At 40.1% G+C, this 19,952-nt stretch overlaps 1 protein-coding gene across 4 annotated transcripts in view; it reads right to left on the reverse strand.

The window, feature by feature from the left end:
• Positions 1-1,983: 1,983 nt before the first annotated feature.
• LOC136423234 (filamin-A-like) overlaps positions 1,984-19,952 on the reverse strand; it is a 34,285-nt gene continuing 16,316 nt past the window's right edge. The window contains exons 12-40 of one of the 4 annotated variants that reach the window (XM_066411338.1): positions 19,530-19,676; positions 18,942-19,025; positions 18,085-18,222; positions 17,519-17,692; positions 17,018-17,158; positions 16,542-16,631; positions 16,146-16,283; positions 15,603-15,776; positions 15,031-15,186; positions 14,647-14,727; positions 14,349-14,486; positions 13,769-13,942; positions 13,178-13,336; positions 12,800-12,880; positions 12,322-12,459; positions 11,999-12,163; positions 11,550-11,693; positions 11,130-11,198; positions 10,212-10,391; positions 9,410-9,556; positions 8,990-9,112; positions 8,619-8,765; positions 6,667-6,944; positions 6,225-6,302; positions 5,749-5,883; positions 5,133-5,226; positions 4,447-4,596; positions 3,654-3,821; positions 1,984-3,076 (exon numbers count right to left, since the gene is read on the reverse strand). In XM_066411338.1, the coding sequence (XP_066267435.1) occupies positions 2,826-3,076; positions 3,654-3,821; positions 4,447-4,596; positions 5,133-5,226; positions 5,749-5,883; positions 6,225-6,302; positions 6,667-6,944; positions 8,619-8,765; positions 8,990-9,112; positions 9,410-9,556; positions 10,212-10,391; positions 11,130-11,198; positions 11,550-11,693; positions 11,999-12,163; positions 12,322-12,459; positions 12,800-12,880; positions 13,178-13,336; positions 13,769-13,942; positions 14,349-14,486; positions 14,647-14,727; positions 15,031-15,186; positions 15,603-15,776; positions 16,146-16,283; positions 16,542-16,631; positions 17,018-17,158; positions 17,519-17,692; positions 18,085-18,222; positions 18,942-19,025; positions 19,530-19,676 (4,142 nt within the window). In that variant the 3' untranslated portion in view covers positions 1,984-2,825. Of the gene's footprint in view, positions 3,077-3,653; positions 3,822-4,446; positions 4,597-5,132; positions 5,227-5,748; positions 5,884-6,224; positions 6,303-6,666; positions 6,945-8,618; positions 8,766-8,989; positions 9,113-9,409; positions 9,557-10,211; positions 10,392-10,778; positions 10,994-11,129; positions 11,199-11,549; positions 11,694-11,998; positions 12,164-12,321; positions 12,460-12,799; positions 12,881-13,177; positions 13,337-13,768; positions 13,943-14,348; positions 14,487-14,646; positions 14,728-15,030; positions 15,187-15,602; positions 15,777-16,145; positions 16,284-16,541; positions 16,632-17,017; positions 17,159-17,518; positions 17,693-18,084; positions 18,223-18,941; positions 19,026-19,529; positions 19,677-19,952 lie in introns of those variants that run through there. The other 3 variants (XM_066411336.1, XM_066411337.1, XM_066411339.1) reach the window with 3 other exon arrangements.

Below are 19,952 nucleotides of genomic sequence, written 5' to 3' on the forward strand. Positions count from 1 at the left end.
TATTAGTATATATCAGTATATAATCTAATACAATCTTCAAACTACTTGTTTGGAGACAGACTTTGAGAATATGCATCGTATCAACTTGAAGAAAAAGTGGGGTAGAAACAAGTTAGAAAATGCATCGATTGTGTATCGACGGGCCATTGACCAGGCGTCGGCCTCCTTTTTAGCCTTGCTGCGATATTTTGTCGACAGGCTGAGGCCCCACTGTTGTGAAGCCTTTGACGACTTGCAGAAAACATACGTGCTTGTAATTATCTCTTTGTTATGCCGATTGATACCTATGATTATCGCAATGATTGCTACAAAATTGTTGAATTAACCATTCGGTTTTCGTTGATCCTGTTTCTATTACAAATATTGTTAAATTAGGCGAATCCTTGTTGTTGTGCAGACCCACAATAATGGCAATGAGAACTTTCTAATAGTGGTTAAGAATACCTTCAACAATTTGGTTTGATATGTTTTCTCGTGTGTGTTTGTGTGTATGTCCGTCTGTCTGTTAGCTAGATCCAAGGAGGAGAACGTCTAGAAGCCTTTGAAAATGATAGCCATCACTCATCATATTTATCTGGTCAGATCAAGGACATTGGATATATGATAGCTTAAATACCCATAGCTGACCTGTCGACTGGCATGGGCTTCCACGAAGGAATATAATTGCGCTCCCTCTAGAAGTCGCTAGGTGACAGTATTTCCACACACATGTACACATAAAAAAGACATCAATACACATCTGGAATCTATTCCCAAAGAAACCTTTCTATGAAAACGTGTCATCTGCGTGTGGGATGAGGGAATGTATGTCCGTGTGTTGTATGTGTAGTTTGTTGTTGTGAGAAAATCGTGCATTTTTCTGCTCGTTGTAATTATCCCAAATAGACATTTATTAATGCCCAAATCTTCTGCTAGGTTTTGACGCCATTACCAAATAATCTGCTATGTTTAGCCTCATGTGCTATAGCGGGAGATTTGCTCGGAGATTTTGTGGAGGTAAGTCGTACATTTTGTTTATCCATGGAAACTGTGTGAAACTGTTAGTGAAGTGCACGTATTTCAGATAACTGAGAATGATACAAGACTAATCAACTGGTTTGTAGGTGTGTCATAGCCAGGCTTTGCATACATTATCACGTTTTGTCAGTAAAATCTAGACGTGTAAATATCGAGTTTTGAATGCATGATGCTCGTCATCAGTGAGCTACTATTATGGTGGTCTCTATCTACTAACAGTTTGGACGGGATATGTTACCCTGTACGCTATTTCTACTTCATCCAAAGAGTCGAGGTATTAAATGATTTCCTTGTCTCAGTTTGGTATATGTCTCTGTGTGTGTGTGTCTGTCTGTCTGTGTTTCTGACTGCAAGGCAGTATGTGTAACTGCAAAGCAGTATGGGTAATTACATCATAGGCACTGGTTGTGTGAATGGGGTGAAGTTTGCCATCTCTGATTGCCTTGTTTTGAAACAAGCTCAGAATCCTAAGATATTGTCTACCAAAACATGTTTGTTTATATTGCATACCCAGTAAACTGCCTTGTGGCGTAACACACCAGGTTTGTACTGAGGAGTACAAGCTGCATATCCTGACAGATTTATTTGATCCACTCACTCCAGGAAGGACCCCTACTACTTATACTGGTACTCTTTTCGATAAGTGTTGTGGGTTCTTTTACATGCTTGATGTGTGGCTCTCTTTATACATGGGACCTCCATTTAACTAACGTTCTATCCAAGGGACGTCCTCAACTGAAGCTATTAAGTTCTCATTTAAACCTGAGTGAAATATGTTCCAAGGGAACAACGTCAACGGGACAAGTCAGGGGACGCAGGACTCGAACCCAGGACCTTTGGGTCTAGGCCAAACACCCTGCCATTGCACCACTGCGATGCCATCTTCTTGACCTAATACATGAGTTTTGATAGTATGTACATTTTAGGAACTCCAAAGTAACTGCCACAACACTAAAAGACTGTGAATATATTTTAAAAACACTTTATTTTCAACCACCACCATACCAGTGATACATGTAATAACTTAGTGTGTAGATGCCGGCCGTGATGTTTTTCTGTACCAAACACAATTTTCATAGCAGTGGCAGTTTTTCTTTCAAATAGTCAAAACAGGATACATTTAAATCATTAATGTCCTGGGTATAAGTTACTGTAACATAATTAGATTGTTCCAAGTTTTCAGAACACCACTTCCCTAAATGTACCTTTGATATAATACCTTTAAGTTTATATGCTTATAATGGTAAGATTCAATCCGTAAGAAGTCAAAAGATAAAACTATCATTATGGAAAAATTAGATGTAACTCAACATCCTTTATAGAGTAAATCAATTAGGTAACGTTAAATTTACAACATACATATGTGTCAGTAGTAACAGAATGATATATTATTGTTGTATAGGGATAGGGCAATGTTATATCCTGAGAAATTTATGCCATGGATACACAAGGTTAAAACTTGCTATCTTAAGGTCTGAATTGTCAAATGATATAACTGTACTAAACTAATGCTATATCATATAGCAAATGACATGATTAAGTTAAGGCATAGTGTTCTCCTTGCAAGTTCTATTCAGGAAGACAGATTTTTTTTTTAATGTAATATAGTTTATTGCAAATGAGACCCTGTACTCAACCCTAAAGAATGAATATTTGTGCAACTTGCATGAAAATTAAGAGTTGCTGAGACAACCAGGAATACTTGGTAAAATATACAGATCAGAACGAAAACTGTTGATGGTTATATCTTGCTTGTTTGAAAGTGTTTCACATCTTCTTTACATTGTTACAGTGTAAATAAATGAGGATTAATATCGACTACTCCCCCTTGTCCTAGGTATGGATTGTCCCATCATGGGAGGTAGGTCGGGTTGTCCCATTGGTGGTCCCATGGGTTCAGAAGAGGGGGGAGCGAGGAACACCCTGAAGGGACTTCCAGGGACGTGTTTGTCGGACCACTTCACAGTGATGTCATAGTTTCCAGGGTACGTCGGGTCGTACGACACGGCTATGACACGATCGTTCTCAGCCAATGGGTTCATGCGAACCTTGAAGGCACCTGGAGAAAGACACAACGCCATGTTTAATCAAAGGCACCATACTACTATTACAAGTAATGCCTGGCATATACATTTTATACATTCTTAGTTAAATCATGTGAACTTATTTTAATTTCTTAAAAGTTGAGGTAAATCATTTCAATGTGCCTTCTACACATGTACAGTAGCTATTTTGCATCTCCAAGCAGATGTGTGTAAAAGAATTTGAGGAAAGATTGAAAATATCACAAAAGCTGTCTAGAATATTTCAAGAAATCTCTGGATCTACATATGCATCTGGATCCAAAATATAGATATGTTCTTGATGCTTAAGGCCTTAATCCCCCTCCCCAAAAAGTATTTCACCTTCCTTTGATTGGCACAGATAATGATGAAATGCAACCGTGTTAAGCACACTTTTGGAGTAAGGATCCCGCTTACAAAGAACAGTCAGTAGTGGCCCATCAAGGTGTGAAAATCAAACCTTACAGTTCAGTCTTACATGTAGCTTGTAGTTGTACTCACTATACAAAACTGGTGTACTGTACCTACTGTTTACCTGAGTTATGCACAACAAAGAAAACCTCAGCACATTACCTTTTGGTCCCTGAATCCTGACAGACAGATCGCCCTCCCCAGCTCCACGTGTGTCACAGAGGAAGTTCCCGCGGTAGTAGTTGATCATCCCGTTGTTCAGTCCTGGTCCAAACACTTTCACCCTCTTGTAGTCAGACTTGGAACTAACGTCAAAAACATGGGGACTCCCTTTGGAGTGAGAGAAACAAGAAGGAAGATGTAAGAAGACAAAATGAGTTTGAGAATATTAGATATCAATCATGTACTGTATGCAGTTAGCAGTTAACATGTAGTTGGCTCTATGGTTGCTATCAATGATTTAATGTAGTATGGTCAGCACATTCCTTTCTCATGTTAGCAACATATAAAGGAATTTACAAAACAAAAAGCTTCTTTATACAAAGAAACAGGGTCATGTCCTTGGTGCTGAATGGTGTTCATTTGGATAAAGGATCCCTCTAAAAGACCATCACTCCTATGTTTTTTGCATATTGGGATAAAAATTATGCTCTCTTTGAAAGTTGCGTTTCTGCAGCATTCTTTTCAGAAGAAAGATAAACAAAAAAAGGTATTCTTTCTGTAATCAATTCAAGCTTTCTAGTAAAGGCAAGTACATGTAAGACCATAACTTACTGTTGATTTTGAAATATTTACTAGTACAGTGATAAAGATAAAACATCTTTGTGGTGAATATGCTTATCTATACAATGTATTACTACTGTACCACGGAATTGTTTAAACTGTGAACTTATTTAAAACATGAGTTCGTTCTTTCCCCATCCACGCATGCAGAAAGAAAGAAAATTTATTGTACCTGGAGCATGTTTCTGGTCATAGACCACCTCCAGTGTGTGCCTGCCCTTCTCCTTGGGGGTGACCCTTAGCTCATAGGTGCCATTCTCAAAGTCAAAGAGTTGCACATCTGAGGACTTGCTTGGCCCAAAACACCTTGAAGCCAGAGTCCCTAAAATGCGAGGTACAATGTTGATGTTACATGTGTATTCATCATCAGTAAGTGAAGTAAAACATGTAACACAATTGCAAGGGTTAACACCAACTTGTCTGACATAACATTATTTTCTTACTTGTGCTGTATTGTCTTATTCGCTTTATGCAAAGCAACCTAGCTAGACTTAATCAGCATGAAATCTGAATCATAGAATTTTGAACATGCCCTGTATGCATAATTTACACCCTCTACCCCCATGTGAAATTACTTGGCATACATGACTACTATTCAATGATGATTACATGGCCATATATAAGACAATGGTACCACAAAGCTATTACAGTTCAGACAACTGTTAATGATAAGACCTAGGCCTGTAATCAGCACGAAATCTGAATTGTAGAATTCTTAACGTGCTGTATGCAGATTTTACATACCCCCATTCAATGCATTTGACAGATTTAATTGGATGGCCCTAAAACAACTCCAATGCAAAGCTAGTACAGAACATACAAATATTTATGTAATTGTTTAAATGCATAAGTTCTTACCTCCCCCAGGGGCTGGTCTTGTGTCCACGTTAACTCGGAATGCTGTCTTGGCGTTGGCGTACTCCGGCAGCCCCTTCAGGATAACATCACCTGGCTGTGCATGTAAGTACGGACATCATCATTTTCTTGTTCTTTCTCTTTTGTCATCCTCAATTGAGATGAAGCATAAGGTTTTTAAGTAGCTAGTAGTGCAATGCGGCTTTGCTACTGCTCACATGTTTAACCAAGCACACATGGTCTCCCCTACTCTTCTCAAGAAATGTGTTGGGTTCTTTTATGCAGAGTCTGCAGGTTAACCTCTTTTAAAGGTTATAAAAGCTCCCTTAAAAGCTCCCTTAAAAGCTGTCTAATACAGGGGGTTGCTAGCTTGATGTCACCATCCAAAAGGATGGATGCAATCCCTTACAACTTATCAAACATACTGTATTTTCAGTATACATTATGAAAAATATATTGCTCGGCCATGCACAGCATGCTATTACGTATTCTATACTTAGGAAGTAAAACATGTTTGAAACCTAAGTAATTGCTCAGTTGCTCATACTCTCTGCAGTTAAATTCCACATGGAGAAGTGTGTATTCTACATGCATATTGATAGTGTTTATAGGCATGTACCGGTGTGGTTGCCACTTGTGTAGGTGGGGGCACCTCTGCCGGCTGGGCCACCTGCTCAGGTGGAGACACCTGTGCTGGGGGTGGCACCTGTGCCGGTGATGGCACCTGTGTGGGTGGGGATGGAGGAGCCTCCACCTATCCAATACATTCAGGTGTTAATATCCACATCACCTTGTGAATTAAGTTGACCAACATTCTACATACTAGAAAAACACAAACTTGTGTAAAAATATTAGTTGTACATGTAAATTTCTACTCCTTTGTTAAGGTTAATGAAACTAAACATATTATATACATACACCAGAAGACACTTATTAGTTATATTATTTACATTGCCCTTTAAGGGTAACCACATTTTAGTAACTGTACTAGTAAAATATGTAATGCTCTTTTAGATGAGTGGTTAATCTCGAGGATAGTGGTATTAAATGGTGTACTCTATATGTCAATGAATGTATTGGAAAGATGTTACATACTGGGCGTGATGGCTGAGTTGGTGCCTGTCCGTGCTGGGAGCCCGAGGGTGCCTGTGCGTACTGGGAGCCCGAGGGTGCCTGTACGGAAGAGAATATAATTATAGTACTGTATCTTACTGTGATAAAGAGGAGAAACTAAAATAACATATTAAGCTACTACGCTATTAACTCTGCCTTTGAGGTGAAGCCAAAAAGATAAGTTAATAAGTCCTGGCCTTTATTATATTGCTGCAATGCCAAATATAAGAATTTATGTTGCCAACAGTTACATGTAGCTTGTGAATTCAATTCTTTGCTGATGATCATATGTGTTGTATTCCACTGCTAATTTTAACCTTCTCCCTGCTACTTAACTCTGTAACCAATACAGAATGGGCAGCTAAATAGTTAAAACTGCAGAGTGCTAGCTTAAGATTTAAAAAAAACTATTCGTTAAACATACCAGTGGTGGTGCGGCTGACTGAAGTGGTGGTGCCGCTGACTGAAGTGGTGGTGCAGCAGACTGTTCCTGTTGAACTTCTTGCATCACTTGTATGTCTGGTTCCTGTACGTCTGCTCGGAAGGGCGAGTGCTTGATGTCGCGACCAGCGTACAGGACAGAGATGTCGTGGTTGCCCTTCTCGAGGGGCGTAAACTTCAGGTTGTGCCTGTCGTTGCCGATGTCAGTCACGGAAGACTGGATCTCTCCTGACGGTCCCCGCACCACTGATTTAAACGTTCCTGCAAAGTCAAGTACAAACATTAGGAACATCATATATCTCACTGTCTTCTGTACATTATGCAAGTCTCACAAGCAGCGTTCTTGGTATCTTGCGATTTTTATTTTTTTTATTTTTTTATTCAAACATTTAAACAGAGATACAGAGTGACAAAAGGGGGCGCACTCAAGTGCAAGACTTATTTTGACGCTACCCCTTACATAAAAAAAAACATACATATTTTACAGAGAGAAATCAAGTACAAGTGAAAAGCAAAGGAAAATCACATCAGACAGAAATAATACATTGTACTTAATATTACAAGAAAGGATAAGCGCAAGTCCAGTTTCCCACCCACTGATGAAATAGTTGGACACATTACAAAAAATGCCAGGACAACTGTGTTTTAAAAACGCTTAGTTGTAGTGATGAAGTTTTGGGTTGCTAATAGAATATTGGAGTTAACAACAGATGAATGTGAAGGACTACCACGGAGTAAAACGGAAACTTTAGCGTTGTCCGATAATGATGGGAAGTTAAGGGTGTGTCCTAAGAGCCTGGAGAGTTTGCCGAGGAGGGTTGAGCGTTGGGCATTGTACATAGGGCAGTGGAGTAAATAATGTGGTACTGTTTCGCGTTGGCACCCGCAGTTACATGCTGGGCTGTTTAGCAACCCTCGAGTAAAGAGACTGTGGTTTAGACTACAGGTGCCAATGCGAAGGCGTAATAGGTGAACACAGGAAAGGCGAGGGCCATGGCTAAAATAGTTGAGCTTAACAGGTCGTATGGTTTTTAGGAGAACAGTTCGAAATTGAGAGTAGTTTAATGAGCGAGTTGACAAATCGAGGTTGTTCCAGTGGTGCGTCGAGTACGGAACAAAGGACCTGGCAAAACGATTTGTTGAATAATTTAGAGGTTTTAAGTTCATCCTATTACGCAATTCGTATGAACATGATGAGAGGATAGGTGTGGGTGCTAGTTGAGACAGGTAGTTTCGGGTTTGACCATTTACAATTTTATAGAACAAACATAATCTATGAAGGTGTCTTCTGTCTGACAGTGTTTCCCAACCAAGTTCGTTCCTAGTTGCCAAGTAAGAAGACCCCTTGATGGCGCCTGTTACAACAAGGGCACAGTGATATGACCCATCATATCACTGCGATTGCTTCCTTCTTTTAATGGTAATGCATTATTTTTTTTATTATTTTTGTACCGTGACTCCTGCCCCTCTGTTTCACTTCGACCTTGTCGAAAAGCGGCCATATTATGGCCGAACAAGCATTCAAAGTAAAATAAAGGCTTTGACTTGACTTGACTTGATTAGTCTCGATGATCAACTTCATTTGATGAAAACACATAGTCCCTACAATACAAATTGTCATTACAGTACATGTACTTAGAATATTGGTACAGCAAAGGGCAAAGACACATCATGAAGATTAGCTAATTCACATCCCCCCCCCCATCTACCAATGCAATGGCCAGGGGTATGGAGTTTTGTCTTGTACATGTATTTAGAAGGTTGGAGGTTTAAATCCCAGCCAGGTCAAACCAAAGACTTATTGGAAAGAGTATGGAAGTTGAACACACTCCAGTGAACTAGCCCCAAACTGCAGTGGTCTGTGTGGCTCAAGGAATGAGGAAATGGAGATAGACACTACACAGAGAAAGGCATGACAATTTAAAAAATTCTTACCTGGTCCAGCAGTGGATGCATCTAACTCGACGTTGCAGGTCTTGTCCACTGTTAGCGGTAGCTTCCGTCTGTCTGCCACCATCTCTCCATGTTTGCCAAGTATCTGAACATTTCCTGGTGCAGAGATGTTTGGATAAAAGGGACTACCTGCTCAAAAGAGACCAAAGAATTACTTTTGTTAACGTTTGTGATAGAAAGTTTTTTGTGTGCAAATGTAGCAAAACATACGAAACAGTTGATTCCATTTTTAAGATATATAGAACATATCAAGTTTAAGATTATTTTAATGAGAAGTATGTAGTGACTTGATTCACTTCTATTTGAGGCATTGAAAATGATAGACTTTGCAGAATGATTAAGAGGAATTGTACCATTCACATGTTTCCCAAAGTACACAATATCCACAGTGTGGGGCCCTGCATCTCTTGGTGTGTAGATAACTTTGTGTTGGTCACCTTTGCTGTCTACCTCATGAGGAACAAAGCCGTTGCTGTCTAAAAAGAAACATAACATATAGATCCATGTTTAATAATCGTTTGAACTTTCACCACAAGTTATGTAACGTCTCAAGATGCAGTCAAACTCAAGAAAAGTATCTCAATGTATATTATGTCTGTATTATAATACAGTACATACATCATGTAGATAGTCGTTCTTAACATCATTCATGACATTGTATCTATTGTTCTTATCTATATTACATGCACTTCCTATTATCCCTCTGGCATGTATTTGCAATGAATTTATCTTACTAACATAACTACAACAACCATAAAATGATTCAGACTTACTTGAGATCCTGACGCCAAGCTCTTCCAGCTTGCAGTTTTGGGCATTAATGTCAAAGGAGGCCTTTTCATCAACATAGCCTCTTACCAACCCATCTCCAACCACACCAATTTCGGGTTCTGTTTGGACGTCACACACAAACGGTGTACCTATGGGGATATGGTAAAGTTTTCCACATGTTAGAGGTAGAAAGAACAGCTTTGAAGTGATGTTGGGCACCAATACATATGTCATAAACATAGGAAATGTAGAAAAATAACTTTGATGTGCAAATATATAAAATATAAACATATCCATTCTTTTGATAAGACCATTAGTATTAGATTTTAATATATGATAGACTTCTGGCAAGAAGGAAGCACATACACAAGAACACACAGATCATAGGATAAATGACAAAAGGTTTCGTATGAAACATCAACTTCAAAGCAGCATATACATATTAGAAAAGGCACATGAAGAATATCACAAACATGAGCATTTTATAAAAGGAGTTGCTTGAAAAATAGTCGTCTGTTGTTCAGAGGAACATAGTGATATTATGCACTGAATTGTATTGTATAAAAGTGCGACATTTGACACGCAATGATTGCATTGGAAAGCGCGCTAGGCAGCGTGGCAGTTAACCTGTTAGAGTAATCAGTATTATGGAAGGCAATGTTATGGTCACAGGCTGTTGCAAAGAAGCTGCACATGATGGAGACACACAGAAAATGGACACAAAGGAGTCAAGGAGAATGCGTTTTTTATTGAACTGTGTGTTAAAAGTCTTTAGTTGTCGTTGCCATGTTGTTGCCATGGTACCTGGCACATGCGTATTGTGATACTCGAGATGAAGGTCGTGAGGCTCCGGTTCTGTGGGTGTGAATCGGACGCTGTGAATGGCAGGTTCGGGGGTGTCTTTCACCACCACTGTCGGCACCTCTGAACCCGCCCTCATCACCAAGGTGTTGAGATCTCCTGGTCCAGCCTCACGGCAATCAACTGAACAGTCAAATACACGCTTGTATTACCAAATTATCTAGTATCAAACCAAGACGTTTCAGAAATAGGAACGTTCTTCTAATAAATGTTTATCAGTCGTACGGTGATGATCATAATCCTCAAAGATAATAGAAGACTATTCCACCATACAACAGCAAGCTAACTATGTATTGAAGTACTGAAGAAAAAATATACATACATATAGCCATATTGGATACTTGCCCCCCAAAAAATGAGATGATCTCAATTAGCCCTTGTAATGTTCAGTTGGGAAGCCATGTTTAAAAAAAAAGGCTTTATCATGGCATTTTTTATTGCACGAAGTTTTACATTCTATGACATCTTTGAAGGCTTACAAATGTTTACTGGAATAAGCTTAGATTGTTTTCGTAATAGGTAATGTTAAGTTATTGATGCATTTGCCATGCATTGAAATACAGGTTGCCAAGCATGGTGTAAAATACCTTGGAAAGACGTTTCCTTTCCGACAAATGAGTGGTCCAACAAAGTCACGACAATCTTTGAAACATCGTACGCTTCAAAGGTGAAAGGACTGCCCGTCACCCCCTTTCCAGAAAAGAACACGCTAACATCGTGTCGACCTATGATTTTACAGGAACAAAATACAACTTTACTGAATGTTGAAGTGTTTTTCGTTTTCTTGCACGTTCTGATTATAAATCAAATGTCAAAAGGCCATGATATTGTATTTATCTCCATAAAGGAACCAACACTCACCAACATCCTGTGGTATGAAGGAGACCAGGCTGTCTTCGACTTCATAGCGTAAAGGAAGTCCTTTGGGGTCTGTGAAGATTTGTCAGACATCTATCGACTTTTGGTTCTTATAATGTTGTTAAAGTATTGTGAATACGATCGCAGTCTTGGAAGAAGGTGTCGGTCTTTTATTGCCAGTTTTGAGTACAATTCATGTGTTTTTTTATACAACGTGCTCTGATGTTAACTTAGAAGGCGATTTTTGTGGTAAAATATCACTTTATAATAATCTTCAAACAGATATTTTGAGAGTTAACGGTTTCTTTTTTGTCCCGTTTTACTGACTGCTGGCCCTCCTGTGATGGTTTATCAAGAAAACGATATGGTAGTCTTCCCCGTTGGAGATACATGAAGCTTAAATTTAACATCCCGAGACATTACCTCTCACGTGCACCCCGAGAAGGTCGTCGTTATCGGCACCTCCGACGAAGAAGTAGGCTTTCTCATTGACGGGAATCTTGCTCAGGTTCTCCGCCATCACCATTATGTTTTTGGTATCTAGTACCAAGAACTGGAACGGAGATCCTGCAAGAAACCTGACCACTGACCCACAGAAATCACCCGCACAAGAATGTACCTTGATTACGCGCAACCTGGCAATATGCAGCTTGTAAGAAGGAGTCCCACATCGCATACAGAACCTTTGAATTTGAATTCTTTCATACAAATACAGTAGAAAGCTTTGTCACTGTAGTACGTCAATCAAACAATGTATTAGTGATGGCAATGTGTCACTATTGCTCTATAAAGCCTCTGAACAACAGACGACAAGAACATAGTACATTTCAACCCCTGTCTGTGTGTGTCTGTGTGTGTACATGTTTTTTTACCTGGTACAGGTTTATTGTTGTACTTCATGTGGACGCTGTAGGTTCCAGGTTGGGTCGGAGTGTACTGCACGAGATACTGGTCACGTGAGGGCTCTGTCATGACGTCGGAGACGATGGGATCGACTGTGTAGGTCAGTTTGCCCGGACCAGCATCCCTTGCGTCCACTAGAAAATGTAGGAGGCAAACGATATTAGAATTGATTTCAATACTAGTATGTACTTGAATACCTTAAGAGTGTATGGTGATCACTACTCTTCTTTCTTTTCCGCGTTCTTTTCATTCAAATTTTCATACAACTCTTAACTTCTCTTAAGGTTCTTACCTTTGATGTTGACAGGTTGGTTAACTGTGGCAGTCCTGTCCGGGTCAGCGCGTATTCTGTTGGCATCAAAAACGTTCACGATGTAGGGACTGCCAGACACTTCCTTCTCGTCATAGTGCACTCTGACTTTGTGTGGACCTTTGTTGGGATAAAAGAAGAGAGATATATGTAGCACATGCTATACCTAAGAAAATAATTACGCTTGCCGGGCATGTTTACATTGCAGTGGTATTGTTACACCAGAGGATAGCAATAATCCCACTAAACTATTGCTATCACAACATTGATGCATATTATTAGTTGTAAGAATCATGTCATAAGCCTGTTTTGTGGCTATTGGAATGTTTGATGCAATTTTGAAAACAATACAGAGATCATTATTTTCATGTAGTTTTTCCATGAAAGCCTTATTGTTCTTTATCATACAGAGGAACAATTCAATCTTCATTGTGAAGTTTGGTGATGCTCTTTTACTTACCAATCTCTCTTGGAGTGTAGTCTACCGTGTAAGTTCCGTTGTGTGATGTGATGTTAGCAGGCACATCTTTACCCGTGGGATCTGCACAAGATTTAGAATAACTTATCAGCATTTAACGAGGAAATAGATCGAATTATAAGTACTATAAAACTACTCTTTAAGACGCGAAATGACATATTAGATTGATGTTTCTTGGCCTCATTGTGTATGGAATAGCGTGTCTAAGACTTAAAGTGACAATACCTCACAAGAATCTTCGCAGCAATTATTCTTTTAAGGCAATTTTATTCGTATACAAATAGGAGCATTGTCATGGACTGAGAACGTCATACGGTAAGGAGTATGACTGTTTTATCAAAAGCAATAGTCAGAACTTACCGAACACCTTCACCAAGGCATCTTCCACGTTCCCTGGTCCCTTTGTCTCCATGTAAAATGCTGTCTTCTCGTTCACAGGAAGAGGTATGGTCTCGCTCACACCATCTCCGTGGACATCAATGGCGTCCATGTTGAACACTTTGCACGGGAACGGGCTCCCTATAGTAGAAACATTGAGGTATATTAGAATAACAAAATTAGTTGGTCTATCTTTTCCTCTCTCCCACATACTTAAAATCATGCAAAAGTCTTTTCACGTGTTTTAGTAACCTTTCATTTTGCATATCAAGCCACCACGAATGTGCACAATGTAGATATCACATTCATTGGGACATCTATACCAGACTATTGAAATGGACTGATAGTTACTTTAAGTTAGGTCACATTTTATCATGCTGCTTTTTTAGATCGTGTTTAGTGCCTCGCTTGTGATTTGTAGGTCTTAAGTTTATGGAATGTTCAGCTACGTGTTCTGTAATGCATGTTGTATGTGTGGGTCACGACACCCGCAATGGCTGCCTGTGCCCCACGTGTATTGTACCGTTACAATTCAAATAAAATAAAATCAAATCTCAAGATTCTCAGGTTTACCTTCCACAGGAAGACCGCCGTGTCGGATGTGGGCGTTGTACGTTCCAAGTTCATTGGCAACGAAGGTCATCATATGCCGTCCGTCATCTGTCTTCCACAGCTCGGATGGCACCTTGTCTCCATCCTTACTGATCTCTCCGGTAAGTTCAGCCTTGCCCGCGTTCCTGCCGTCAACTGTAGAGGTAAAGACATTGTCAACCTATTGTGTGCTGAGAAATGGTAAAGAACTAGTGAAATGGAATCTTCCCAAGGCGACCACCCGGGGTACCGAGCAAAAGTAGTCGCTTTGGACAGGTGGTCGCCTTGAAGTGTTTGACTCACAACATATTAAGGTGTTCTAATGTCAATTTTAAATATTGCATTGCAAAGATGGATGGAAAATGATGTGATTCTAGACAGCATAACCACCACCAGGTTCAGTTACCATTGACAGAATGATTCTACAAAAGTCATATTCCCCGTTATCGTTGTATGTTTGTGTACTGTTACATCGTATATGCTATGTTCCATATACTTTACAATGCAGAATGAATAGCTTTTTGAGTCATTACATGCATATTGATACGATGATGTTTCTTACCTTTCAAAGATACTTGCTGTCCAAGCTTGGCCTTCGGGACACTTTGAACTTCGACTTTGCTGGGATCAAAGGCGTGCGCTATGAACGGACTTTCCTTGACTTCTTCCTCTCCATACTTCACCATAAACTTGTGGTCACCTGGGAGATAAGGTGAGTTTAGCATAAAGCATTGGCCCCAACTCTATTGCATTTGTGTGATAGTTGTATTTCCCCCTGTATGTCATGCATTTAATGATATTTCAGAAGAGGTCTTGAAGCAAAATTCAATAGAAAATTGATGATTGAAACATTAACCCACCAACATCCACGGGTGTGAAGTTGACACTGTAGATCTGATCCTCTGCGTTCATTTCACAGGGAAAGTCCCTCTCTGTAGGTCCTAGTCCAAGAACAAAACATCGTCAAACAGCATGAAAAACCTCCCAAACTGACCCAAAGTTCACGAGAAACTTGCACTGAATCATGCATGAGTTTATGATTGCTATAAACAACCACATTAGCTACTCTTTTAACAAGAGATACAAAAATCGACCTGCCCACATACCAAATATCATCGTAATCCATCAAGAGGTTCTTGAGTTATGCTGACTACAGTTGTCCGGAAACACAAACAGACGCACAGACACACGGACACACCCAAAACTATATCTCCATTTTTCATTGAGATAACAAAGGTTTTTACCAGCCACTTTAACGACGACTTCCTCATCTCCGGCCTTAGTGGCATCGATTTTCATGATGGCCTCCTTGTTGACTGGGATGCACTTCTGGTCGCCCATCCCTGCTCCCATCACCACGATGTCCTCAGGGGTCGACAGGGCCGTTGTAAATGGAGACCCTGTCATTTTGATAAGTATAAGTTTAGCTGCAGCTTGTCACTCTTGTTTACATTTTCAATGAATCAAGATGATATTTATCAAGAATATCTATTTGGCTGAAATTGCAGACACTAGAAATTAGGTAGCCATCTCGTCTAAATAAAAATGGAACTCTGAGATACCTGAATTTGATTGAAATACTTTCATATAGTCTTATCCGCCTCCATCCTTTTATGACATGGTATGTCATCCAACCCGATGTTGAACAGACATTATCATAGAAAGCAGCGTTACGACTTCTAAGTTACGATTTCTAAGTTCACCTTATGCCATTGAACCCTAATATTGTATAACATATATTATTCTACTGGCTTTGTGTTACTTCAACTGGCTTACACCGTAACGAATTTGACTTTGAAAAAAAATGACAACTTACCTTTAACGACTTCGTCATTGAAGGAGAAGGTAGTGAGATGGGCTGCACTAGTTTTGGGGGTGAACGTCAGATCGTACAGCCCTTCTCCGGCTGAAGTCAGATTGGACGGCACGTCCTGTCCACCCGCAGCCACAACAGCCTTCAGGACACCCTGCCCAGCGTTCGTAGTGTCCACTAGATAGAAGAACAATACACATGTCTATTGCAGGCTATGTTTTATTCGAATGTTGTATTCATAGATATACTATAATCGCTTTAGGTTGGTGTTTCACTAACACTTTGAAACGTTCACGTTGCATGCAATGACTTTTTTCTTATGGCAAAGCTGTTCTGTGTTTTCTGCTTTTTCTATTACAATTGACGGTATTCCTGATACCGCACACTATTTAAAAGGGAATGTATTAAGCAGACATCAACAGATACAGACATAATGACGATGCTATCGAACAAGAAAACAATTACACTTACAAAGATACATTAGTACATAAATGGACAGATAGAAATATACAACGATAACGGGAATATGTACTTGGGCTACTTTACCTTTGTGGCAAACTTCCTTCCCGATCTTCCCTCTCTCCTGTGCGTTCACCGCTACAGCCGAGGCGTCGTACGCGTGGCTAATGAACGGCTCCTGCTTCACTGGCTCCCCATCGAAGAGGACCAGGAAATCATACTGGCCTAAGGAGGAGAGAAAATGGTATTCCTTGATGAAGCTTTACACAATAGCAGCACAGCAAATGATATCAGGCGCTTAGCGATACAGAGCATCTACATTGCCAAACAGCAAGAATGAGTCGAAAATGTACTCCTGGGCCACTCTCAGGCAATGAATCAATGGTGCCCTTTCTTTCATTCATCAAACCGGCGTTTTCCTTGTGTTTTAGGTACGGACAACTCTGTTGGTGGATAGTGCAGGTGTTGGTTTAGGTTACCCACCTACGTCACTCGGAAGGTACTCTACATTGGTGACCTTGTCCACATCTGATGGGGTCACACTACCGGCGTAGTCTGCTCCCTTCCTCGGACCTGGTTTGGCAAAGAAAATAACGATAGATAAACAAACAAAATACCATTATGTTGCAGTCCAAGGTGATGGTTTAAACTATCGAATATGTATGAGTGAAACAAAAACATCATGCTGATCAAGGTTAGTATGCAAGTGAACTGGTCTCCAGCTGTTGGAGAGCACATGCATAAGAATATGATATCTGAAAAATATAAATATGTCATAAACATAACTGCAAGGAAAAAACAAGGCTGCATAATGTGCATACATTTAGATTGTCGCGCATATGATAAATGATAAGAATGGAAATGAACGATAACATGCTCTGTAGTCTAGCACAGAGAGAGTGCGCTCGCTAGCTGGCACAGGCAAGCGCTCGCATGACGCAGGCACAAAGGGCACAAACCGGCAATCTTCACGGTGACTTCACCGTCGCCGGCGCGCGAGGTGTCAATTTCCCACAATGCACTCTGTCCCACCGGAACCAGTTCCTCTCCCTTGACCTGCACTTCCTCGGCCGAAGCCACAGTACAGACGTACGGCGAACCTTCAAAAGTGGTGTCCGTTATTATTGCATCATGGTAAAGAATCATCGTAAATATGAAACAGGGAACATGTTTTTACTTGCTTAAACAATTCTACAACATACAGGTAACAAGACAAATCTGGTGTGTGTCAGAATTCTGGTGTTTAGACAAGAACAACTGTTACGACAACGTTAACCTTTCGACCTTAACCTTTCGACCAATCAGAAATTCAGACTTGATGAAAGAGGCAGGTTCTTCAGATCAACCTTTTAAAGAGACGGACAGCCATGCCTATGTAACCAATCGGATATGCTGTAGCAAGTCGTCTTACAGTGCTAAACAAATCTGATTAGGGATAACAAAGAGTTTAATTAAATTACCCGGCACGTCTTCCTTGTTGAACCTTAAGATTGAGGAATACTGTCCGGACCTATCAGGAGTATAACAGAGACTGTACAGGCCGGGGTGGGTAGATGACATTTGGCTGGGAATGGTTCTTCCGTTGGACCTCACTTCGCCTCCTAGCGTTCCTCTTCCAGCTTTCCTGGTGTCGACTGACGAGGAAAGTCCACAATTGATCAGTTTATTTGCTGTTAAGCTGTGTTCCTCTCACTCGCAGTTTCTTTTTGGAAATATATACGCCAATACACTTATATTTAGAACGAATGCACTCTAGGAACTTAACCTTGAATAAACTCAATGCCACAGCAACCTTTTCGCTTCATGTTCAAGAATTTCTTTCTACATTCTCGATTATTGAAATATCCCACATTTTGCATGCACTTTGCAACAGTTTTCACAATATGTAACTTAAGCACAATAGGTGAAACGATGTACTTAACCTCCCCCTGCTGCCCAACCCCGAAAATGATACAAATTTGGTGCAAAAAATCTACTTCAGCAAGGAAAAGGTTAACAGCTTTTAACGCTTATGAGATATACCTACTTTGTATTTCTACCCTATCACCGATCTTGGCCTTACTCTGATCCGACACTTGTGTCTTGCTAGGGTCATATGCGTGTGAGATGAAGGGTGCACCCTGGATGGTCACGTCATCTTTCAGGACCAGAAACTCATGCTGACCTGTTTGGGGGTAAAAGTTAGTGCCATCCCAGAATAGCATGGTGTAACACACTGTTTTAATAATTGAAAAATTGAAAAAGTTAACATCACATGTTCGCTTATATTTGTGTTAGGTGATCCAGTGTACTGTTTTAGATGCTGTAGATATCATCAGATGGTGTACATGTGACAGTTTCACTAGTTTATCATCTTTGTAAGAGTCTTTGCAAATCTGAAGGATATTTTTTTTAGCTTTAACGAAACAAGACTTTATAACAAAATTCACATGAAAGCATAGAGCCAACAGCGTAGAGTGTTGAATATTTGAAATGTAATTAGATGATTTTGTAAAAGTTTTCAGTGACAATTCCAAGAACGGGAATGAGACTCATAAGTAGCAACATTTTGTAGTTGTTGTACAATGAGAAGTAGTTGGGTTATCAAATAATTCAATCATTAGAAACGGTATTAAGCAGTGTGAAAAGCTGCGACCAACGTATCATGCTTGAAGGGAAGGTAGATTGTAAATGATGTCAATGTGTGAGTTCTAGATATGTATAAGTAACGAATAATGTAGGAAAAAAGTGTCAGCAATCAAAGAAGTATAAGTAGCATCCTCAAATAAAGTACACACTCCTAGTGAAGGGCTAGATTTGCCGCGGAGTACTGGAATTCCTAAAGGAGGCGGGTGGAATGGTATAGAATGAAAAACACACAGGATAAGAAGGCTCGGTTCATACCAACTTCAGCTGGTATATACAACACTGTGTAGATGTCGTCTTCCTCAACAATCTCTCCTTCCACAGCAGAGTCGTCTGAAGGCCCTACGAGGTCAAATTGTAACCTGTGTTATCATTCTGCGCTTAGGATACATGTTATTTCTTTTCTATAACATACTAAGCTTTATAGTCACATAAAGCAGGTAATATAGCCAGCATTTGTGTATGAACAGGAAAGAAAAAAACGCCGCATGCGCCAACTCAAGACAGATTCGCAGCCGCGCTTGCAAAAAAACAAGGGGAACCATGGTTCGCGTAGTAAAGCAACGGAAAATTGAATGCGGGAGCAGTAAAAGCACATGGCGCGCATATCAATTGCCAGTAGGGAAATGCTATCAGATACAATGTATTTGTGATCTAATATCTTACCTTTTGTTAAGCAACAGCGTCTGAATTATGCATGTTTGCTGTTTATGTTAGAATTTATGTATTTCTCAAGTGATATAACAAACTTATAATGCTTTGATTTCTCTTTATTGAATCGGATCAAATTAAGAACCGATACTGACGTTGAAAGTAGCAATGAATACATTGGGATAGAACACAAACCTGCTATTTTGACGACCACGTCCCCTCCTGGAGTCTTGCTAGCGTCCACCTGGAACTTGGCGAGCTTCCCGGCGGGCACGTTCCCTAAGCCCTCCCCGCTCACCATGATGTCACTCGTGTCGAAGTTCTCGTACACCAATGGTGAACCTTAGGTGTGGAAAGGTTCATAGTAGGTTCAAATACGTCAGTTTAAACAGACATTGTTAAGTGTGGCAATGAGATCACCTAGCAGGTGATACGCTGTCCATGTGATTTACACTTTACGTTCGGGACCGCATTGTAAATACCACATTATCAACTATGTATATACACTGTAACGTTATCTATGTAAATACTCAACGTTTGGGACCGCAACTATAAGCAGTGACACCTATCGCTGCAGTGATATGTGAACCAGTTATAATTGCCATTAGGAAGGTGACA

The sequence above is a fragment of the Branchiostoma lanceolatum genome, chromosome 17, assembly GCF_035083965.1.
Source record: "Branchiostoma lanceolatum isolate klBraLanc5 chromosome 17, klBraLanc5.hap2, whole genome shotgun sequence".
Classification (NCBI taxonomy): Eukaryota; Metazoa; Chordata; class Leptocardii; order Amphioxiformes; family Branchiostomatidae; genus Branchiostoma; species Branchiostoma lanceolatum.